General features: G+C 36.9%; 2 protein-coding genes and 1 long non-coding RNA gene across 9 annotated transcripts; 2 read left to right on the top strand and 1 right to left on the bottom strand.

Moving 5' to 3' along the window:
* The first annotated feature begins 8533 nt into the window (after nucleotides 1-8533).
* On the top strand, nucleotides 8534-11191 carry LOC124302495 (cytochrome c oxidase assembly protein COX18, mitochondrial-like). Its single transcript, XM_046758732.1, has 6 exons — nucleotides 8534-9295; nucleotides 9388-9525; nucleotides 9601-9748; nucleotides 9852-9976; nucleotides 10066-10176; nucleotides 10590-11191. Exons 1-6 carry the CDS (start codon nucleotides 8684-8686, stop codon nucleotides 10785-10787), a joined length of 1332 nt encoding a protein of 443 aa, XP_046614688.1. The 5' UTR covers nucleotides 8534-8683; the 3' UTR covers nucleotides 10788-11191.
* LOC124302548 (uncharacterized) lies at nucleotides 10951-13255 on the bottom strand. 2 transcript variants are annotated; one of them, XR_006907726.1, is made up of 3 exons: nucleotides 13136-13255; nucleotides 12801-13031; nucleotides 10951-12321 (listed from the first exon to the last, which is right to left on the bottom strand). It is a non-coding gene; the product is annotated as an uncharacterized LOC124302548 (long non-coding RNA). The 2 variants fall into 2 exon arrangements; XR_006907725.1 differs by having other exon boundaries at nucleotides 12801-13059; nucleotides 13136-13207.
* LOC124302404 (uncharacterized) lies at nucleotides 11951-22515 on the top strand. 6 transcript variants are annotated; one of them, XM_046758587.1, is made up of 27 exons: nucleotides 11951-12052; nucleotides 12171-12584; nucleotides 12674-13039; nucleotides 13120-13291; nucleotides 13413-13694; nucleotides 13820-14458; nucleotides 14828-15637; nucleotides 15951-16238; nucleotides 16511-16602; nucleotides 16826-16974; nucleotides 17091-17201; nucleotides 17372-17716; nucleotides 17806-18020; nucleotides 18092-18204; nucleotides 18278-18422; nucleotides 18515-18615; nucleotides 18708-18883; nucleotides 19014-19300; nucleotides 19413-19617; nucleotides 19705-19888; nucleotides 19985-20197; nucleotides 20322-20447; nucleotides 20896-21045; nucleotides 21151-21300; nucleotides 21432-21663; nucleotides 21742-21921; nucleotides 21997-22515. In XM_046758587.1, the coding sequence occupies exons 1-27, from the start codon at nucleotides 11981-11983 to the stop codon at nucleotides 22131-22133; spliced, it is 6354 nt and encodes a 2117-aa protein (XP_046614543.1). In that variant the 5' UTR covers nucleotides 11951-11980; the 3' UTR covers nucleotides 22134-22515. The 6 variants fall into 6 exon arrangements, with proteins under 6 accessions (XP_046614543.1, XP_046614560.1, XP_046614553.1 ...); XM_046758604.1 differs by having other exon boundaries at nucleotides 13817-14458; nucleotides 15311-15637; XM_046758597.1 differs by having other exon boundaries at nucleotides 13817-14458; nucleotides 15299-15637.
* The last annotated feature ends 94 nt before the right edge of the window (nucleotides 22516-22609 follow it).

Raw genomic sequence — 22609 nt, 5'->3', positions numbered from 1 at the left:
AATAAATTGTATAAGCTTATTCACAGCTACTGAATATGTGCTTGCGCGAAAAATGAATTGAAATAATCTAATGTAAATATTTTCAGTATAGGAACACATCAAAAATATTGTATAAGGATTGAAATAATTAATTAATTGTTTAATAATATAATAAATTGTATAAGCTTATTCATAGCTACTGAATATGTGCTTGCGCGAAAAATGAATTGAAATAATTTAATGTAAACATGACTAGTTTGAAATATTTTGGATCAAATATAATTACAATTTCCATCAAATATTATAAAAGTGTTTTACTCACCGAGCACAAGTCCTCGTCCACCTTCATCTCCTTGTCTTCCTCGTCCTCCTCCTCGTCCAACTCCGAACACCTTCAAGTGTGAGGTTTAATATAATTTTTTTATCGACGTATTTACCAAGAAGATTATGAGAAGATTATAAAGTAATAGAAATTTTATTAGCGTACTGACAGCTACTGAATTTCGGCTTGCGCGAAAATCGAATTGAAATAATTTATTGTAAACATGAACCAGGAACCACGGAGCGCTTATCGTGGAAGTCGAGAAATTTTGTTAGCGGACTGACAGCTACTGAATTTCGGCTTGCGCGAAAACCGAATTGAAATAATTTATTGTAAACATGAACCAGGAACCACGGAGCGCTTATCGTGGAAGTCGAGAAATTTTATTAGCGGACTGACAGCTACTGAATTTCGGCTTGCGCGAAAACCGAATTGAAATAATTTATTGTAAACATGAACCAGGAACCACGGAGCGCTTATCGTGGAAGACGAGAAATTTTGTTAGCGGACTGACAGCTACTGAATTTCGGCTTGCGCGAAAACCGAATTGAAATAATTTATTGTAAACATGAACCAGGAACCACGGAGCGCTTATCGTGGAAATCGAGAAATTTTATTAGCGGACTGACAGCTACTGAATTTCGGCTTGCGCGAAAACCGAATTGAAATAATTTATTGTAAACATGAACCAGGAACCACGGAGCGCTTATCGTGGAAGTCGAGAAATTTTATTAGCGGACTGACAGCTACTGAATTTCGGCTTGCGCGAAAACCGAATTGAAATAATTTATTGTAAACATGAACCAGGAACCACGGAGCGCTTATCGTGGAAGTCGAGAAATTTTGTTAGCGGACTGACAGCTACTGAATTTCGGCTTGCGCGAAAACCGAATTGAAATAATTTATTGTAAACATGAACCAGGAACCACGGAGCGCTTATCGTGGAAGTCGAGAAATTTTATTAGCGGACTGACAGCTACTGAATTTCGGCTTGCGCGAAAACCGAATTGAAATAATTTATTGTAAACATGAACCAGGAACCACGGAGCGCTTATCGTGGAAGTCGAGAAATTTTATTAGCGGACTGACAGCTACTGAATTTCGGCTTGCGCGAAAACCGAATTGAAATAATTTATTGTAAACATGAACCAGGAACCACGGAGCGCTTATCGTGGAAGACGAGAAATTTTGTTAGCGGACTGACAGCTACTGAATTTCGGCTTGCGCGAAAACCGAATTGAAATAATTTATTGTAAACATGAACCAGGAACCACGGAGCGCTTATCGTGGAAATCGAGAAATTTTATTAGCGGACTGACAGCTACTGAATTTCGGCTTGCGCGAAAACCGAATTGAAATAATTTATTGTAAACATGAACCAGGAACCACGGAGCGCTTATCGTGGAAGTCGAGAAATTTTATTAGCGGACTGACAGCTACTGAATTTCGGCTTGCGCGAAAACCGAATTGAAATAATTTATTGTAAACATGAACCAGGAACCACGGAGCGCTTATCGTGGAAGTCGAGAAATTTTATTAGCGGACTGACAGCTACTGAATTTCGGCTTGCGCGAAAACCGAATTGAAATAATTTATTGTAAACATGAACCAGGAACCACGGAGCGCTTATCGTGGAAGACGAGAAATTTTGTTAGCGGACTGACAGCTACTGAATTTCGGCTTGCGCGAAAACCGAATTGAAATAATTTATTGTAAACATGAACCAGGAACCACGGAGCGCTTATCGTGGAAATCGAGAAATTTTATTAGCGGACTGACAGCTACTGAATTTCGGCTTGCGCGAAAACCGAATTGAAATAATTTATTGTAAACATGAACCAGGAACCACGGAGCGCTTATCGTGGAAGTCGAGAAATTTTATTAGCGGACTGACAGCTACTGAATTTCGGCTTGCGCGAAAACCGAATTGAAATAATTTATTGTAAACATGAACCAGGAACCACGGAGCGCTTATCGTGGAAGTCGAGAAATTTTATTAGCGGACTGACAGCTACTGAATTTCGGCTTGCGCGAAAACCGAATTGAAATAATTTATTGTAAACATGAACCAGGAACCACGGAGCGCTTATCGTGGAAGTCGAGAAATTTTATTAGCGGACTGACAGCTACTGAATTTCGGCTTGCGCGAAAACCGAATTGAAATAATTTATTGTAAACATGAACCAGGAACCACGGAGCGCTTATCGTGGAAGACGAGAAATTTTGTTAGCGGACTGACAGCTACTGAATTTCGGCTTGCGCGAAAACCGAATTGAAATAATTTATTGTAAACATGAACCAGGAACCACGGAGCGCTTATCGTGGAAGGCGAGAAATTTTATTAGCGGACTGACAGCTACTGAATTTCGGCTTGCGCGAAAACCGAATTGAAATAATTTATTGTAAACATGAACCAGGAACCACGGAGCGCTTATCGTGGAAGACGAGAAATTTTATTAGCGGACTGACAGCTACTGAATTTCGGCTTGCGCGAAAACCGAATTGAAATAATTTATTGTAAACATGAACCAGGAACCACGGAGCGCTTATCGTGGAAGACGAGAAATTTTGTTAGCGGACTGACAGCTACTGAATTTCGGCTTGCGCGAAAACCGAATTGAAATAATTTATTGTAAACATGAACCAGGAACCACGGAGCGCTTATCGTGGAAGGCGAGAAATTTTATTAGCGGACTGACAGCTACTGAATTTCGGCTTGCGCGAAAACCGAATTGAAATAATTTATTGTAAACATGAACCAGGAACCACGGAGCGCTTATCGTGGAAGACGAGAAATTTTGCTAGCGGACTGACAGCTACTGAATTTCGGCTTGCGCGAAAAACGAATTGAAATAATTTATTGTAAACATGAACCAGGAACCACGGAGCGTTTATCGTGGAAGACGAGAAATTTTGTTAGCGGACTGACAGCTACTGAATTTCGGCTTGCGCGAAAAACGAATTGAAATAATTTATTGTAGACATGAACCAGGAACCACGGAGCGCTTATCGTGGAAGTCGAGAAATTTTATTAGCGGACTGACAGCTACTGAATTTCGGCTTGCGCGAAAAACGAATTGAAATAATTTATTGTAGACATGAACCAGGAACCACGGAGCGCTTATCGTGGAAGTCGAGAAATTTTATTAGCGGACTGACAGCTACTGAATTTCGGCTTGCGCGAAAAACGAATTGAAATAATTTATTGTAGATCTGGGAGGTTGAGAATCCGGTACTCGAAATACGTAGCGGACCCGAAGCGCGGGATCCGAGAGGTTGAGAACCCGGTACTCGAAATTTGCGGAGCGCGATCCTCCTACGTCCGCTCTACTGCGCGGTTGTTTCCCGACTGAGGAATTCGGCTAGCTGATTTTGAATTGGTGACGTCACTTTCTGAACATCCGACATCCGAACTCTGGTTTCGACCTTTAATACTATGTATGATGATGTATGATGTATGATGTATGATGTACGATGTATGATGATATGATATGATGTATAATGAGTTTAGTTTTCACATTTCATACAAGAAATACGCACTTTATCTGTCCTGCCGATTCCAGACTCAAGCGGCCAGGCCCTTCGATGGTCAGCCGTTGACTGAAGATATATCCTTCAGTTAACGGCTCAGCTGATAACGCTGCCGTTCTGCGACAGTTGGATGATGAAAAATTTTGCTCGTATCTTTCAAATGTGTGTTAAAATACACTCGAAGTGTTAAGAAGCTTCGTTCTTTCTCTCCCTATCACCTTTTTAGGTCTTTAAATCACTACGCAGCGTTAAATACCGTCTCATATACGAAGCATCCATTTCGTCTCGTTCAAAATTAGCGCATCCGTGATGTATTACAGTTACTCTGAATTTTTTTCCATCCGAATACTTTACGAAAAACAATTCTGCTCCTCCACCCAACGCAGATACTTCACTTGCGACCAGCTAAAACAGCGTTTCGATTCTATGCCTATGAAAATTCAAGATCGAGAGAGCAAATGAAAAGTTGTTGGAATAATTTTGAATATTAGTGTTATGGGATACATCGAGCGCGTGTCGAATAGAATCCCATTTCGAAACGAATAATTCTTCTCTTTTCATATCATAGCTAATCTAGTAATATAGGTAAATAGGATGGTTGGAGGTGTTCGGAAATGGTAGGAGGTGGTCGGCGCTGGCAGAAGGTGATAGGGGGTGGTCGAAAGTGGCCATTGATGGTCGGAGGTGGCAGGGGGAGGTAGGAGGTGTTCGAAAATGGTAGGACATTTCAAAAGTTAAAGTCGACGATGATCCGGTGCATCAATTTTATCGTTACAGATTTTCGTTTCCCACGAGGCATAGAGTATTCAACAACGATAATGCAGTCCTTAAAAATCATCATTCATCTCTGTCTGGAAAGCTAATTCGCAAGGCGTGGTATTCTAGATATGTCAAAACTAAGCTAGCGGCACGTGTTTGCATTATTAGAAAAATACCCGTACTCTACATACACTGTTTCTAATCTTTTGCTACATTTGGTTTAATCCCCATGCTTCCACAGCACGAATAGTCGGAAATGTTTCTGATTATCCATAATAAAATAAAAGAAGTAACAAAGCTTAAATTTATTGTTAAAGCTCTAATGAATACATAAAACTGCGGTCGAATTCATTTATTTTTGCACATGACCTCTGTACATTTGATAAATTATTCCTAAATACATTGAAACATATGTGTTTATGATGAAATATCATGCAATAGGCTGTGTAAACTATAAACTATAATTTCTATCAAATAGCTGCTTTTATGTCAACAGGGCTTTGGGACTCAGTTAAGTTGGATCTCGATTTTTGCCATCGTATGTAGGACATTGGGTTACAAGAACAAATGCGAATTACGAAGAACTCCGTATTAGAGATAAGGATATTTTAGTTCAAGTATACCTATACACAGAAATCCGTATGTGAATATACTAAAACCTCTGTGTTTATTGTAAAAATCTAGTTTTAAACATGTGTATATATGTATATACACATGCATATGTATAGATATACATATATACACATACATGTACATAAATAATTGCCAAGAAATTAGAAACACTCACAACTTGTCGCAAATAGAGTAAAACGTAAGGTTAATAATATACAAATTACACAAGCGCAACATAAAACGTGGCAAGGGTAATCCTAGTGCAGTGATTGTATAAACTGAAGAAATATACATTTACATATACATGATATAAATTAATAGACTAGACAAAAGTATTTAGAGAGCTTATCTAATTCCGATCTTGTAACAATAGATCATTAACATAATCAATATACGGTTAAAGCTGTATTAGCTACATTCACAATTGGGGATAATATTTTTTATCCATTTTTATAGTTATTTAATGTCTTGTACAACAATTTTTCAAACTTCACCACAAAATGCCCAACGAGTTCTCGTAGTGCAAATACGAGTCCAATTACCTTACAGATGGCATTACATTGATTTTTGCCTTCTCGCGTCGAGTTATAAATACAGAGAAATCTCAATAAGAGCTCATTTCTATAAGATTTATTGTAGTGCTATATTCGTAGCTGTACCTGTTATTCTATATTATATACTGTCTTAAATTTTAAACACACAGCATAACAATGGCTGAAAGCACAATGACAAGAAGAGAGGAGCGATTTGCATCTTAATAAATCTTTTCTTCTTTATACGTAGCACAGCGATGTCACGTCGGAGGATATGTACTAGTGGATCACTAGGTGGGGCACAGAACTGAAACATAATTATGTTGAAAATCTTCAACATCTCTTACAGAAAGTAGGTACGTTTCCAGACCTTATACACCAACAATGAATATTCATAGAGGCTATATTCATAAATACTCACAAAAGTAAGCTAATATTTTACCCGCAATTGCTTATTACTGATAACTTGATATGATAATATCCCCTTCCCACCCCTCCCCTCCCCTCTCACGACCCGCCCCGCCCTACCTACTTCTGCTCCTACTCCTACTTCTACTCCTATTTCTACATCTTCCCCTGATCCTACTCCTGATGCTGATTCTACTTCATCAAATATTGTAAAAATGTTAAACTCACCGAGCACGAATCCTTGTCCTCCACCTCGTCCAGCTCGACCACCGCCAACCACCGCCAACCACCTCGGGTTATACCTGGAATAGTAATAAATATTCTCAGTATAGGAACACATTAAAAATATTGTGTAAAGAATGATGTAATTAATTAACTAATCAATTATATAATAAATTTTATTAGCGCATTTATATCTACCGAATTTGTGCTTGCGCGGAAAATGAATTTAAATAATTTAATGTAAACATGACAAGTTTGAAATATTTTAGATGAAATATAATTACAATTGCCATCAAATGTTATAAAAGTGTTTTACTCACCGAGCACAAATCCTCAGCCACCTTCTTCTCCTAGTCTTCCTCGTCCTCCTCCTCGTCCACCTCCGACCACCTCCAACGACCACCGATAACCACCTTGGGTTGTACCTTCAATAGTCATAAATATTTTCAGTATAGGAACATATCGAAAATATTGTGTAAGGATTAGTATAATCAATCAATTCATCCAATATAATAAATTTCATTAGCGCATTTATAGCTATATAATACCATCTCGAATACTAAAAAATATTTTCAGTATTAGAACACATGAAGAATACTGCTGAAGGATTAATATAATTTTTTCTTTGACAGATTTCACCAAGAAGATCGTAGGAAAATTATGAAAAATTAGAAATTTTGCAAACGCATTGATAGCTTCTGAATTTGGGCTTGCACGAAAAATCAATTGAAATAATTTATTGTATACATGAGAAGTTAAAATAATGTTAGATGCAATATAATTACAATTGCCTTTAAATATTATAAAAATATACTCACTGTGTAGAAATCCTTCTCCTCCACCTTGTCCTGGAAGTCGAGTTTCACCAGGTAGCGGACCTGGAGCGCCGAAAATACGGAGCGCTCGCCTAAAAGTCGAGTTTCATCAGGTAGAGGACCTGGAGCCTAGAAACTACGGAGCGCTTGTCCTGGAACTCGAGGTGCACCAAGAAGCGAACCTAGAGCGCAGGATCCAGGTGGTAGAGAACCCGGTACTCGCAATCTGCGGAACGCGATTTTCAAACGTCCGCTCTACTGCGCGGTTGTTTCCAGACTGAGGAATTCGACTAGCTGATTACTATAGATCGATGACGTCAAGAGAAAAAAAAATTTCGGTGACGTCACTTTCTGAACATCCGATCATCCAAACTTTGGTTTCGAACTTTAATACTATTTATGATGTATGATGTATGATCTATGATATGACAAGATGTATAAATGATTTTAGTCTTCACATTACAGACAAGAAATACGCATGTTATATATCTTTCCTGCCGATTCCAGCGGCTTGGCCCTTCGATGGTCAGCCTTTGACTAAAGACATATTCTTCAGTCAACGGGTTAGCTAATAACGCTGCCGTTCTGCGACAGTTGGATGATGAAAAATTTCGCTCGTATCTTTCAAATGTGTGTTAAAATACACTCGAAGTGTTAAGAAGCGTCGTTCTTTCTCTCTTTATCAAAAAAAAAAAAAGAAATCGCCGACAATCACCTTTTTAGGTGTTTGAATCATGCCACTGCGTTAAATACTGTCTCATATACGGAGCATGCATTTTATCCCGATCAAAATTGGCGCATACGTGATGTATCACAGTGGCTCTGAATTTTTTTCCATACGACCACTTTTTGAAAACAATTCTGCTTCCCTACCCAACGTAGATGCTTTACTCGCCACTGGCTAAAACAGCGTTTCGATTCTATGCCTAGGAAAATTCAGGAGCGAGAGAGCAAATGAAAAGTTGGAATAATTATGAACAATAATGTTATGGAATACATCGAGCGCGTGTCGAATAGAATCCCATTTTGAAATGAATGATTCTACCATTCTCCTATTATAGCCGTTTTATTGCAGAAAATCTAGTTTGTCTCCTGGAAAATGGATCATCTATAATCACTGTTTTGCTACGAAGTGTGGAAGAAATTTATTCTCCTACGCTCCCAGGTCCACCCGGGCCCATTTGCTCGCCGAAAACTGGTCACAAAAATTTACCCAGGGTTATCCGTCGTTATATTCTTCAGTCAGCGTAAAAATGCTGCCGGTTTAATGCTATCCTTATTCGTACTCAGCGCGCATCAGACGTCGCTTTCCGACAGCGGAGAGCTCGAATCCCAATTAAACATAGGCCGCGGCAGAGAGACGGACGCCTGCTACGGAGCGCTAACGGAGCAACAGCATTTTGCTGAACCATAAACCATGCTCTAAACGGTCTTCCGACGCGCCATCGAGCCTGCTTGACTTCTGAGAGGTTATTGGAAGATACTGAAATTATATCATTGAAATGCTACGTTCCATAAACTATAATTTTTACTTCCAACGAAGTCTAAATTTCACACATGCTGCATCAATGTGTTCAGTCAATGTGAGACTCGTGAGTTATCTACGGCGATCAACTCATAACCCTAACCTGAACCAAGGCGCCAGTCACATTGACAGTGGAAATAGTCTAACATATTTAATTCACATGTCGAAGACTATGTCACCCGTTGCAGGTAAAGATAGTTTATTTAATTTTGATCGAAATACGCCGTCTCAGTTCAATACACAGAGTGCAACGGGTTTACGTTCTTCACACACCGGAATCAACATTTCAAGAAATTGCAGCAAACCTTTGATTAATTCGATGTTATTGCTCGCCAATCGCACTCGCTATACGGTTCTCCATCCTAAACATTTTAGAGTCAGGCAATTCTCAAGTGAAACGACACAGTATGTACCGCAAGTCCGGTTAACTGGAGTTTGGAAAGATATATCGGAGAGCACACCTGTTGAATTTGTACAAGATACTTTGGTCACATTTCAGTCTACGACTGGTTTACCATGGTGGGCAACCATAGTTTTAACCACAGTCATAGTAAGAAGTACTTTGACGCTACCATTGAGTCTTTATCAAGTAAATATTCATCCATTTCGTTACTTAATAGACACATAGCTATCTAGTTAGTGGAGAACCATCGCATTAAATGAGCATAATTTATATCATAGCATTACATTATTGCCAAAGTTCAAAATTTGAATATCGAAATGAGTGATATTGTTAAAAAACTGCAAGCCGAAGCAAATGTAGCTGTATCACACTACAAATGTCCTGAAGATCATGCTAGGATGCTGTATAATACAAAGGTACTTACTTTCTTTTTTACTTTCACCATAGATGGCCTATCCAAATCTTTTTGCTATTCCATCTTTTTTTCATAGGTAAAGGAGAAATGGGATGAATTGATTCAAAGAGAAAACTGTCATCCTGGTAAAGGATATATTGTATTATGGACACAAATACCATTGTGGATAACAATATCTGCTGCACTGAGAAATCTCTGCTTCATGTTACCTCCAGGTCGCACAGGTGAGAGAACTTCTCCTGATGGCTTTGTTATATATGAGACAATATTATGGAATTAATTAATGAACTGAACCAATTTTTAATAGGTTCTTATATTCTGACATAGATGCTGAAAAAAATTTCCTGGACTTGACAACCGGTGGTTTTGGATGGGTAACGAATTTGGTTGCCATCGATCAATTTTGCATAGTACCGATTTCTGTGGGACTCTTCAATTTAGCCAATATTGAAGTAAGAATAACTAATTCATGTATCTGCACTTGAATATTAATCCGTATGAAATACGATAAGCTACTATATAATCGGATAAACTCTTACAGATTATGAATCTGTTGAAAACGACTGAGGATACCAGATTACAGAAGTGTTTGCTCTATTTTTTACGATTCATTTCCATTGCAATGATACCTATTTCGATGTACGTTCCATCGGTAAGTAACATAGATTTTAAATATATGACAACGGTATATACACTTGTCATTAACTATTAGTATCTATACATTATCATCAGAATATCCTGGTTCGTTTATTACTTACCAAATACGCACTAATTATTTTAGGCTTTACAATACGTGACTGAGATTTGCAACGTTAGTGTAACTATGGATTCATAGGAAAATTGGTCATTTGTGACGTTCAGGATTGTTTAAAATTCAGAATTATCATACGTATATTTGTGCAAAGTTATTTTAAATTCGCAAAATGATTTTTCCATCAAAATCCTGCTTTGTAAATTTTACTAACATCAACCTTGTTGCAAAATGCCACTTACCCAGTCCTATTTATTTCGAATATGATGTTAAAATGCTCCACATGAGATCAGATTTTTCTATTCCACTTATAGTGCATGTGTTTATACTGGGCAAGCAGCAGCGCGTTTGGTATTGTCCAGAATCTGCTATTGCAATCACCAAAGGTGCGAAGATTGGCTGGAATACCTCTTACTAAGACTGCAAGGACAAATCCATATCGTGAAATGTATACAAAATTAAAAACCAAATGGTACTTTAATTTCATGCGTAAAAGTAACAGTAGAATATAATTGTAACTCTGAAGTTTACTGAAATGTAATGCCAAAGGCAGATACACGTCGCCTAGGATATTCCACGACAAACCAACCAAGTTCCGTGGCACTTGAATTTTAGATTTGAATCATGTTGACTCTGTCAATATCCAAGATACTCTAAAATTGCCATTTTTTTTTAAAATACATTTCATTGATCTAATTTATCTTAAATGGGTTTTTGACATACTTCATAGACTACAGTAATAAAGGGAAGCGTCGTTTCCATATAAAATTCAAGTGTGAGCATGGTTGATTTGATGTAAAATGTTTCATTATACATGTTTTTATGTGTATTTATTATAAAACTCAATGTACATAAACTGAACTGATGTAGCATACTTGACATATGTATATGAATAAAGTAAAGTAATAGCAAATTATTTGAGCCCACGTACAGATATGAATTTTTCCTGTCATCTTTTTCTACAGTACAGTTATAACAATGTAGAAGTATGTTTATCAACTTACAGATGCAATCGAAGACATAAAGATAAAACAGCAATTCTCAGCGTAAATTTATACTTCAAATAATTAAAAAATGTACAGGGTTATTCGCAATTTGCCATATCTGGCAAGAGAGATGGATACCAATTTTGTACATATCTTAACATATGCGTAATGTTCATTTGAGTATCGTGCTTTCCTACCAATAAGATAGGAAAACAATTAGATAAGATTCATTTTCTCAGAAAGGAGAAACTGTTAGAAAAACATTTTGTTATGTTTACTGCTTTAATGTTATCTTCGTACTATCGATTCATAAGAAATGGTGGGTACAAATACGTCAATCATTCTATCTAGACCTCTAAATTGTAACTCACACAGCTGACATTTAGGGATCACTACAGTGAACCAATTGGCCAGCTGTGCACACATGGAAGCGTACAACTGATTTCACATGCCATGGAATGCCATTAGGCAGTGTAGGGGTGACCTTTGCTCTGCCCTAAGATAACCCAGTGTAGAACTTTGCGCTGCAAACTAAATTGAACGCATTACTCACAAGGAAGTCATCGGTAGTATAGGAATTTATAAAATAAAGTGTTTGGCACAAGTACATGGTCTGCGAGTGAGTGTTGCGTGGTGACGTTACATGATGAAAAATTAATATAATATATTAATTCGATAAAACTCTTCAGAATCCACAGTGACTCATCAATTTACCGACCATGAAACCATCTGAAAACATTTTTTTGCTTGCTGTGCTGACTATTATATATTTTTGTAATACATCGCTTGCGGTAAGATTTCGAACACTTTGGTTGTGTATTTCGAATTCATATAGTGTAATATGTTAGCAATAATAGCTTGAGTCAGAGAACCTATGTATTAATATTCATAATCGAAAATTGCATATAGATTTTCGATCCAAGAGAAACTCATGCTGTTAAACCTGCCATAAGACGCGAGTTTCCCATCCTGTGGTATTCACCAAGTAGCACGACTCCAATTCCGATTGAACCTCAAGTCCCTGAAGGAGTCAAAGACTCAGGGTTGCGTCCCAAGAAACCTGTTGTTTTCAACAATGGCGGTTACACATATTCTAAGTATGGGACATTCAATAGGAAAATAGAACAGCAAAGCACAAACAATTTCTATAATAACTACGACCAAGGGCAGGATGGTCAACAAGAAAATTCTGCTTTTCAACATCGTTATGGTCAGGATCAGAATCTCGGATACTCTGATCAAAATAGTTATTACGAAAACGGATGGCTTGTTGATAATACTAACAATCAAAAACCCTATGAAGATTTTGCTATCGAGATTAAGGTAAATATAACTCAGCGAGCAGCATAAAATAGAGAGTACATGGAATTACATAGAATATTGATTAATTTTTTCAACTTCTCCAAAATTAGAAGCCTTATAAAGACACAAAGGACTTCAAAGCGAAACCGGTTAAATCAATTAGGGTTGCCAAATACGATTCAGAAACTGGAGCTGTGTGTCCAGCACCTGATGCAACAGGTCAATTTGTTTACCCACCTGATTGTAAATTTTTTGTCAACTGCTGGAATGGCCGTGCTTTCGTTCAACCCTGTGCACCTGGGACGCTCTTCAATCCTGAAACTCTTGAATGTGATTTTCCAACAAAAGTCCAGTGTTATGGCAGTGAATTAATTGATTTACATAATCAATATAACATACGACCATCGGCAAAGAAACAGCCATTACAAATTTCCGAACCAGAAAGAGAATGGAGAGTACCATCAGCAACTAATCAGGCAAGAAAAATGACAGTAATCTGTACTAATTCGTTTGTTAGGAGACTGTAATGTGAGAATTTTATTTATGGTTGTCTTAGCATCCATCATGCCCACCTTCATTTACTGGTTTATTGCCACATCCAATTGATTGCACCAAATTTTTGCAATGCGCCAATGGGGTCACGTTTATCATGGATTGTGGTCCAGGAACAGTTTTCAATCCTACAGTCAGCGTTTGTGACTGGCCTTACAATGTGAAAGGTTGTGAAGGTATGATTCCTGAAAAGAATTGATTAGTAAAATTATGTTGAATGTTTCCTAGGTATTCTAGCACTGCGTCAGAACTGTTACGATAGCACTGTAATATACATGCTTTTTTATTTAATTCAAGATGCATTGAAACCTAAGACGGATCCGACATCTATTCCTGTTTGGCAGGGAATTGATATGCGGGGTGATATGAATCTACAGTTTCCTCAGGAACGGATAAAACCTGACGTAGTGACATGTTCTGAAGGTCAAGAAGGGTTGTTCCGGCATCCGACAGATTGTAAAAAATTTTTACAGTGTAGTAATGCGAATACACATATAATGGACTGTGGGCCCGGAACTGTCTTCAATCCATTAACAAGTGTCTGCGATTTTCCCTACAACGTGGAAGGTTGCGGTGAAGGTATTATAATGTAGTAGATTATTCTTATGTACAAAAATACTATCTCTGTATGACCTGTAGTGAACAACAGCAAAAAAAAAGACCATACAATTATTTTCATTTTTATGATTTTTTTTTGCCAGAAGATTTGAAAACTACAACAGAAATTTCCGATTTTGGAATAAAATCCTCTGTGGGAAATTCGGAGAGACAAAGTGAAACCAGTTTTGATCATAGAACACACTGGGGTGTTGTACCGAATGTACCGAATAATCAAAGATTTGACAGTCGAAAAGATTATGGAAATAACTATAATCGTGGAAATGAAAATAGCAATCCAACTGTAAGTTGGCACCCATATTATAACTATAATAATGAAGGAAATTCAAATGATAGGATTGACAAAGGCAATGATGGCCAAACCGAAAGTTCACTAAGTGGTAACTTTAATGGAAACCCGAATACGTATTATAATGACCCAAATCTTGGTCAAAGTAACACTCATAATTCTGAGGGGAGTCAATATGGGTCAGATCAAAATATTTACGTGGACAGTAGTTATAGATTGCCAAGCGAGGGACAAAATTCTAATGAAAGTAAAAATGATGGCAAACAATTTATTATAACTCCTGCTACACCCGAAAGCGTAACGAGTCAGCAGAGCTGGAATCAACCAGAGACATTTGTTGATCAACCTGGTCGGTTTAAGCCAAGTACATGGACAGCTGAAGAGAAAGAAGACAAACACCCGACAAATCCAGTTCTGAACCATCAGTGGCAACAAGGTAGGTTTAAAATATTCTGCACATTGATTCATAGAGTACAATTATTTCCCGACAGGATTTTTTTATTTGGAAATTCGATTAGGTATTGAATTTTGTAAATTTAAATTCTATTAAATATATTTGCTTGCGATTTATCGACATGTAAAAAAAATACTGTTCTCAAAAATCTCAGTATTTTTATATTCCACAACATTGACTTGATAATTAAGCAGGTGAGACTGTATTTACTACAGTATTACTAATATGCACATTGTGAAAATAATTTGGAATTTGTCTATTTGCCATGCAAAATGCGTACAGTGATAATATTTTCGTCAACGCAAGTAGAATGCAATATGCACAATAATATAATAATTCTTTTTGGGATAGGTTCAAAATCAATTGATGTAAATAAGAATCCGGGTACTGCAAACAGCATGAATGTTCTTAATGCATTGCATCAAGATAGCATGTTTTATAATAAGCATAAACCAGATACGAATACAGCAAATAATAACAATCCTTCTAACTTATTACAAAATAATCAAATATCTTTTTCACAATATCAACCGAATAATAATGCACTGGGGTCATCATTTATAAATGGGCAATATGCTATAACGAATCAAGGATATGGTCAAGAGTACTGGCATGCTACAGAGGGAAATATGGACGTGAATGAAACGTACGGAGATATTATTCACAGGAATTCTAGTAATAAAAACATGATCCAATCTCCAATACTCAATACTGATCAATACACCGATACCATGTTCAGAAACGGGAATTCGAATAGCAGAGTAGTAGAGAATACAATACACACATCTAAAAAATTACCCTCAGTCAAAACTGATTTGTTAGGTCTTTCATCAGGAAAAATAGATCTGGCTGGTCACAGAGAAAGTGATCATGATCTTGATTCGAAATCAGATCAATGGACAATGAGAACAAATGTTTTTCATCAAGTTCCTAGCAAGCCTGGCACTAAAACTATAAAAAGACAAAGAAAAACAGATGGGAAGAATTTCCACTACCGAAACTCAACCGATCTGACAATGATTAATAAAAACTGGTATCCAAGTGGAATATATGCGAATGTAAATGAAATCCAGGGTCATTACATTACGAAAGAAATAGAAATTAATCAAGGACATTCTGATGCACAAAAATTTGGCAATAAAAATGGAGTTTCAGTTTTAGGTAAGCCAAAAAATTGCTTGGCATTATCAATTTATTATGAAAAACCTCCACTACAATGTTTTAGTACCATTAATAAACCAGCAAATGAATAATGCATTGAATAACAAATCGATTCTAAATATCTTGGTAAGCCAAGAACGTCAATACCAGTAGAATATGTAAATTTTCGGCTTTAAAAACATGTTACTTTAGACTAATTGCATGGGATAACTTTGTAGAAAAAATTCGACATGTACCACGGAAATTAGTCGATATACAGGATGCAATCTATATCATAATGAACCAAGAAATTATGTTTATATATATAATTTAGCAGAAGGGGAAAGAGATTATGACACAACTGACAAAAATACACTCCACGCTCAAATTGAGTTTGATAGTGACAAGGATAATGACGAAAAATTGAATGAAACAAAAATTGAATATACAACACTTGAATCTACAAGTACTTTGGTAGAGACTGAAGCCACTATGGAAGATAAAAAACTTGATAAAGATGATAGACAAATTTCTGAGGGTTCAAAAACTTCAGGAATCATGAAAGTTACTAATCAAGAAATTGATCTAGATATTTTTGGTGTAGAATTCGTAAACAGTAAAGGTGGGTAGAAAATGTTAATGTATTGCAGGAATGTTGCGTCCTCTTGTACAAAAAAGGTATTACAATATTCGTGAAATTGGTAAGTACAATATGTTACCCTTTCTTTCTAATTATTGAATTATGCAACACAAGCAGATGAAGATGACTTCAACAAAAACAACTTGAAAGTTAAATTTCCATCCAATTTCTTCAGATACAGGTCTGAATTGTAATAAAATTGTTTGACCTTTCGTTTAAAAATGACGTTACGAAGATTTGTTCTATCTTTTCAGGTGAACCTCCTTTCCCTGTTTACTTTGTACAAGGTGTTCAGCCCATAAACGGCTGGGATGAATGGATTAATATTACACCAATATCTGGCCAGGTGAGATATTAACGATGAATTGAGTATGATAAATATTTAATTACAGTACATGCAATGTGATATTGTATACTTGAGGCAGTTCCGAATAATGAGACAAGCAATTAATCTCAACTCTCAATCTATACAATGCTGCAGCTGATGAAAATTTGATGGTTCTTCAGTGCATAATATGAATTAATTCGAGGCACAATCAGCAATATGTATTTATACAACCAATTTCTAGATGCTGCGGCTGCGTGGCGGTTCTATTTTGGAGGAAGGTTATTTAGAAGTACAAGGTACTCAGCCTGGTTGGGGAATTGTATGCGATCATAGAAATGCATGGACCCTCAAAAAAGCTAATATTGTTTGCAGGCAGTTGGGATACACAAGGTATTTTAATCCGAAAATTGCATTGTATCTCATTTCTCCCCATTCGTATAAATCTTGAAAACAAAGTACACAGTTTATATACGATGGTAAGTCAATTTTTTATATTTTTTTGCTAGGGGAGCTGAAATGGCATGGCAAGGAAATAATAATCAGAATGATGAGCTACCTTGGGTAGCAGCCGACAGTGTGGATTGCATTGGAAATGAAACATACTTCCAATCTTGCAAGTAAGATTGAAAAAATACATGTCTAACAACTAGGCAATTTATACAAACTTGGATATGTATAGCCGTTACTATCACAATTTATAGCTCTGATCGGACATCCTGGCAATAGTTAATTAATTATTGTAAAATTAATTTATTGTAAACTGTAACTTTCATTAAATTAAAATCAGGTTCACACACAATCCATATTGTGACGTATCCCGCGATGCTGTTGGAATCCGTTGTTTACCAAACAGAGCAGCCTATTGCAGAGAAGATGAAATACCGCACAGAGGTTTTTGCTATCATTTGGCAAACCCCGATACAGCATTAAATCATGCTGAGGCTTTGGACTACTGTAATAGTATAGGGGCAAGGCTATTGGATGTTCTCGATCAAACAGAGAACAATTTTATATCCGAGTGGCTGGTGCAGAGACGTCCAGATGTCAACTCTATCATGACATCAGGATTTGGTTTCACAACCTTAAACAGAACAATTTGGCTCTGGGAAGATTCGAATCATGCCAAGTTTAGGTACGTTATTGCTCACTACAATCATTATTTCAATTACACAGTAAGGCTGCTTGTAGTTGTGTATAAATTGAATTTTGTTTCTGTGTTAGGTTTGCCAATTGGTGGCCTGGCTGGATGCAGGACGAAAGAATATCTCCATCGGTTGGCTCACGTCCAGTATGCGTTGTCATGAAGCGTATATTTTCCTGCTATAATCGTCCTGACAAAAGTTGCCTGAGTGATTACTTCTTTTGGGACATTGAGGACTGTGCTACATCATCCAAAGGACATTCGTACATCTGCAAGAGGGTCTACAATGATATTGGTAAAACAAATACTAATTGTAAGAAATATCGCTTAAAAACTACAATTCTCATAACTAATGTCTCGTAATAGGATGCGTTTATGGCAAGGGCCAGCACTATTCGGGAAAAGCAAATATCACAGAATCAGGAGCACAGTGTCTTCCATGGAATGACGAGGCGATCGAGCAGCACCTCCATTTTAAGGTAGGGCTGATTCATCTTTGCTGAAAATGTCCCAACCTATAATCATTCAATTTTCATTTTTGCTATATTACAGGTGGTTTCTGATGAAATTAGAGAAAAATTGAAAGAACATAACTACTGTAGGAATCCGAATCCAAACAGGGAACTGAAACCTTGGTGTTTTACTGGACTGAATGGCGAATTTGAACACTGTGACATTCCACCGTGTGCCGAACAAGGTAGACTACATTACAAATTGTACATTTTGTCGAAACTTTTATCAATCTTTTCAAATGTATGGTAATGAATTACTCTTCAAATATTCTTTTAGGTATGATAAGGACTGTCACAGCAGGACGCTGCAAGCCAAAACATTTTGAATGCACACCTGGCGAATGTATTCCATCACCATGGATTTGTGATGGCCAAGAGGTATAGGATGATGTGGTGTCATTTAATTTTCAATTGATAAATAATGATAAGCTAATATTTCTGTCTAACATTAAACTTTAATAACATTTCAGGACTGCACCAATGGAGTTGATGAACAGGACTGTTCTCAGCACTTGGAATTTTATACAAAAATAGAACAACATCATTTAGATGACCACGATGTAGAGAAATGGTTAAACACTCCACTGAAAACATGTGCTCTCAGGTGTAAGGAAGCTGATTTTACGTGTCGATCATTCAGTCATAAGTATGTTTAGATTATATTGGTCTTTTTTCTCATAAAACAAAGTAATATATGATTTAATCAATACAGTTGTTTCTGATAGTATTCCAGGTACTGAACTTTCAATACTAAAATTTGTTATTTCACATTTTAGAGCTGATGGGAATGTCTGTTTACTCAGTGACAGTAACATCGGGCTTACTGGAGACCTACAACCCTCCATAGATTATGATTATTATGAAATGGATGAAAGAAGCATCAACTGTAGTGATATGTTCGTTTGCGGAAATGGAAAATGTATAAATCAGTCACTACTATGTGATGGAAAAAATAACTGTGGAGATCGTACTGATGAAAGCAGTTGTAATTTGGAAAATTATGGATATGAAATTAGATTAAGCGGATCCAACAATACCAATCAGGGTAGAGTGGAAGTCAAAGGTAATCTTAAGATGAAAACGGTATAATAGTATTGCAATCAGTTACAATATGGTCTACGAATTACTAGTGGAACTACATCAGTGTATACCAATTGTTGCTTACCTTATTACAGTATGGGAAACATGGGGACAGGTGTGTGACGATGGTTTTGGAATGATTGCTGCTAATGTTGCGTGCAAGGAGCTGGGTTTCATATACGGTGCTCAAGAAGTCAGGCCTGCAGGTTACTATGGCAATGCCGATTCACAGTTATTTTTAATGGATCAATTAAAGTGTAGGGGAAATGAGACCTCGCTAAGGGAATGCGATTTCGATGGGTACGTTGCACGACTAGATTACACAATTCAAGTCAAATTCCAAATTCAACATCCTTAAAACTTTTGAATATTCTCTCATGATTATAGATGGGGCATTCACAACTGCCTCCCTGAAGAGGCCGTTGGTATAGTTTGCAAAACAGCAGTGAACACATGTCAAGATGGGTCCTGGAAGTGTGACAACAGTCCCGAGTGTATTCCAACACCATTCATATGCGATGAAGTTGTAGATTGTAGTGATCGTTCTGATGAAGGTCCAGAGCATTGTGAGGTAACATCCACATATATGAAACAAAATATTCCAAAAGAGTAAATAAATTTAGAGTACCATTAATCCCATTATAATTGATTACGTGAACGTTTATAGGCACCTTTTGAGCTAAGGCTCTCTGGGGGTAGTAATCTTCTTGAAGGAAGAGTCGAAGTGCGTCACCACGGTATTTGGGGCACGGTTTGTGATGACGATTTTTCAGATACAGCTGCTACAGTCATTTGTAGATCATTGGGTTATGGAGGACCTGCAACTGCAATAAAGAATGGAGCTTTTGGACCTGGAGATGGGCCTATTTGGTTAGATGAGGTAACAGTAACTGCTAATTTGATGAACGGTAGTAATATCTGATGAAGTGTGATATTACATACACGCTCTACGGCATACTGTTAAAATACGATGAGAAAATAATAATTTTGACATTTTTTTACAGGTATTCTGCTCTGGTAACGAGACACAATTATACAGGTGTGATCATGAACATTGGGGCCGCCACAATTGCGGTCATGACGAAGACGTCGGTGTGCGATGTGAGTCTGGAGAAGTAATAAGACATGAGGTAAATTAATATCGATAAAACTTTAAGATTAGAGTAGTTTTATGACAGACGTTTAAGTTTAGAACATGGGCTTCCGTACAGTTGGAAAATATAGTAAAGTTTTTCTTAGCTCCATGATAATGTATTACTGTAAATTATAATCAATAGGAGTAGAATAAAATTTTGTTGACAGACATGCAAAATAACTTGTTTCATTACATTATACCCATTCGTTTCTTTTGGATGAAACAACATGAGCCTGTTCTACAGATTGCTTTACACAGCGGCTATTAAAACTTCAATATATGTACAGTTCAGGAATACCATATTATTGTAAAACACTTGGATGATTGACGGATATTCGAAATAGTAAAAATATCTGGTGTTATAACTACTCAAGAGTATTGGACTACTGAAAGATATATTTCGCAAATTTATTTCATTCCCAAACGTTTTAAAACGATTTCAGAAGTCAGTTCCGTACTTACCTGAGGTCACAGCCAATGATATATTGCCTACAGATTGTGGTAAACGCATTGAAGATTTTGATGAAAATGACGAGTATATGGCCAGAGTTGTTCAAGGGTCTGTTGCTCAAAAAGGGGCATATCCATGGCAGGTAAAACTATTAAAAAAATGAATTGAGCATGAAAAGGTGTCCTTCCCTTAAACCAGTGAATATGTTTTGAACCTTTTCTTGATATCGGTCATTCACTATCTCTAGGCAAGTCTCAGAGTTAGAGGACACAGTAGATCGAATCATTGGTGTGGTGCGGTGATAATATCTCCATTGTATGTTTTAACGGCAGCTCACTGCCTAGAAGGCTATAATAAGGGAATGTATTTTGTACGAGCTGGAGATTATAATACAGAGGTGAGCAGACTTTACCAATAAAAAATAGAATTACACAATCACTTGCAATCAATGGTTTTGGAAAAAAGGTTATGGGTATGTTACAGAAGCTTTACAGTAAATCATAAAACAGTACAATACCTATGTTATAGGTTGATGACGGTACCGAAGTAGAAGCAAACATTGAAGATTACTATATACACGAAGATTTTCGCAAGGGGCAACGCATGAACAATGACATTGCCTTGGTGATGCTAAAGGGGCAAGGGATTCCTTTAGGCAGAAATATAATGCCCATTTGCTTGCCACCTGAAAACGTTGAATACTTGCCAGGATTGAATTGCACAATCAGTGGTTGGGGTAGTATTGAATCTGGAAAGTCTGGTGTGTATACTATTACAATGTGCATATGACTGTTCTATTCAAATGATTTGAAATAAAATTTCCAATCTTTTATTACAGTTCAATCACACTTCTTGCGCTTTGGTTGGGTTCCGATACTTGATCAGTCTGTGTGTCAGGCGGATTATGTTTATGGAGAAGGTGCGATTAGTGATGGCATGGTGTGTGCCGGTTATTTGAATGAAGGTGTCGACAGCTGCGACGGAGATTCTGGGGGGCCTCTTGCCTGCATTCATAACAGTATGTATAAATTTGTGTATGTAGCAAGATGTGATTTCATATTTCTATTGATAATTTGATTTTCAACAATTACAGATGCATTCACTTTATACGGTTTAACAAGTTGGGGAAAACACTGTGGAGAAGCTAATAAACCAGGAGTATATGTTCGCATAGCTCATTACAAGAAATGGATTGAGCAAAAAATACAGCAATCTTCAGCCAGAATGTAGAGGATGTACAGGAATTTATGGGAACACTAGCTGGCTTGGCAGACGTTATCCTGCCATGTCCGGTATGTGAGTGATGATGTGTTAATATGCAAAATAAGTTAATAATAAATATAGGTATGTATACAGCTATGAACTATCGTCTCAACAATACAAATGTATTGCATGAGTATGAAATCAATCGGTTAAGTCGTTCAGAAGTTACATAATCACTAACAGATGCACGTAGGAATTATATATACATATATATATTATATATAATTCTTATGTGCATCTGTATATATAGGAGTTTGAAATTAGTGACCACTGTGATTATATATTAAAAATAATTCGTCGAAGTTGGTCATAGTAAAAACACAATCAAACAATTAAATCTATGTGATCACATATCTAAGAAAAAAGTGATAACACATGCATATTAATTCAGATAAAATTAATATAATATAATAATGTTAACAAAAACCAAACATTGTCAAGCA

The sequence above is a fragment of the Neodiprion virginianus genome, chromosome 1, assembly GCF_021901495.1.
Source record: "Neodiprion virginianus isolate iyNeoVirg1 chromosome 1, iyNeoVirg1.1, whole genome shotgun sequence".
Classification (NCBI taxonomy): domain Eukaryota; kingdom Metazoa; phylum Arthropoda; class Insecta; order Hymenoptera; family Diprionidae; genus Neodiprion; species Neodiprion virginianus.
Note: the sequence above shows the minus strand (reverse complement) of the source record. Positions and strands in the feature narration are given on the sequence as shown.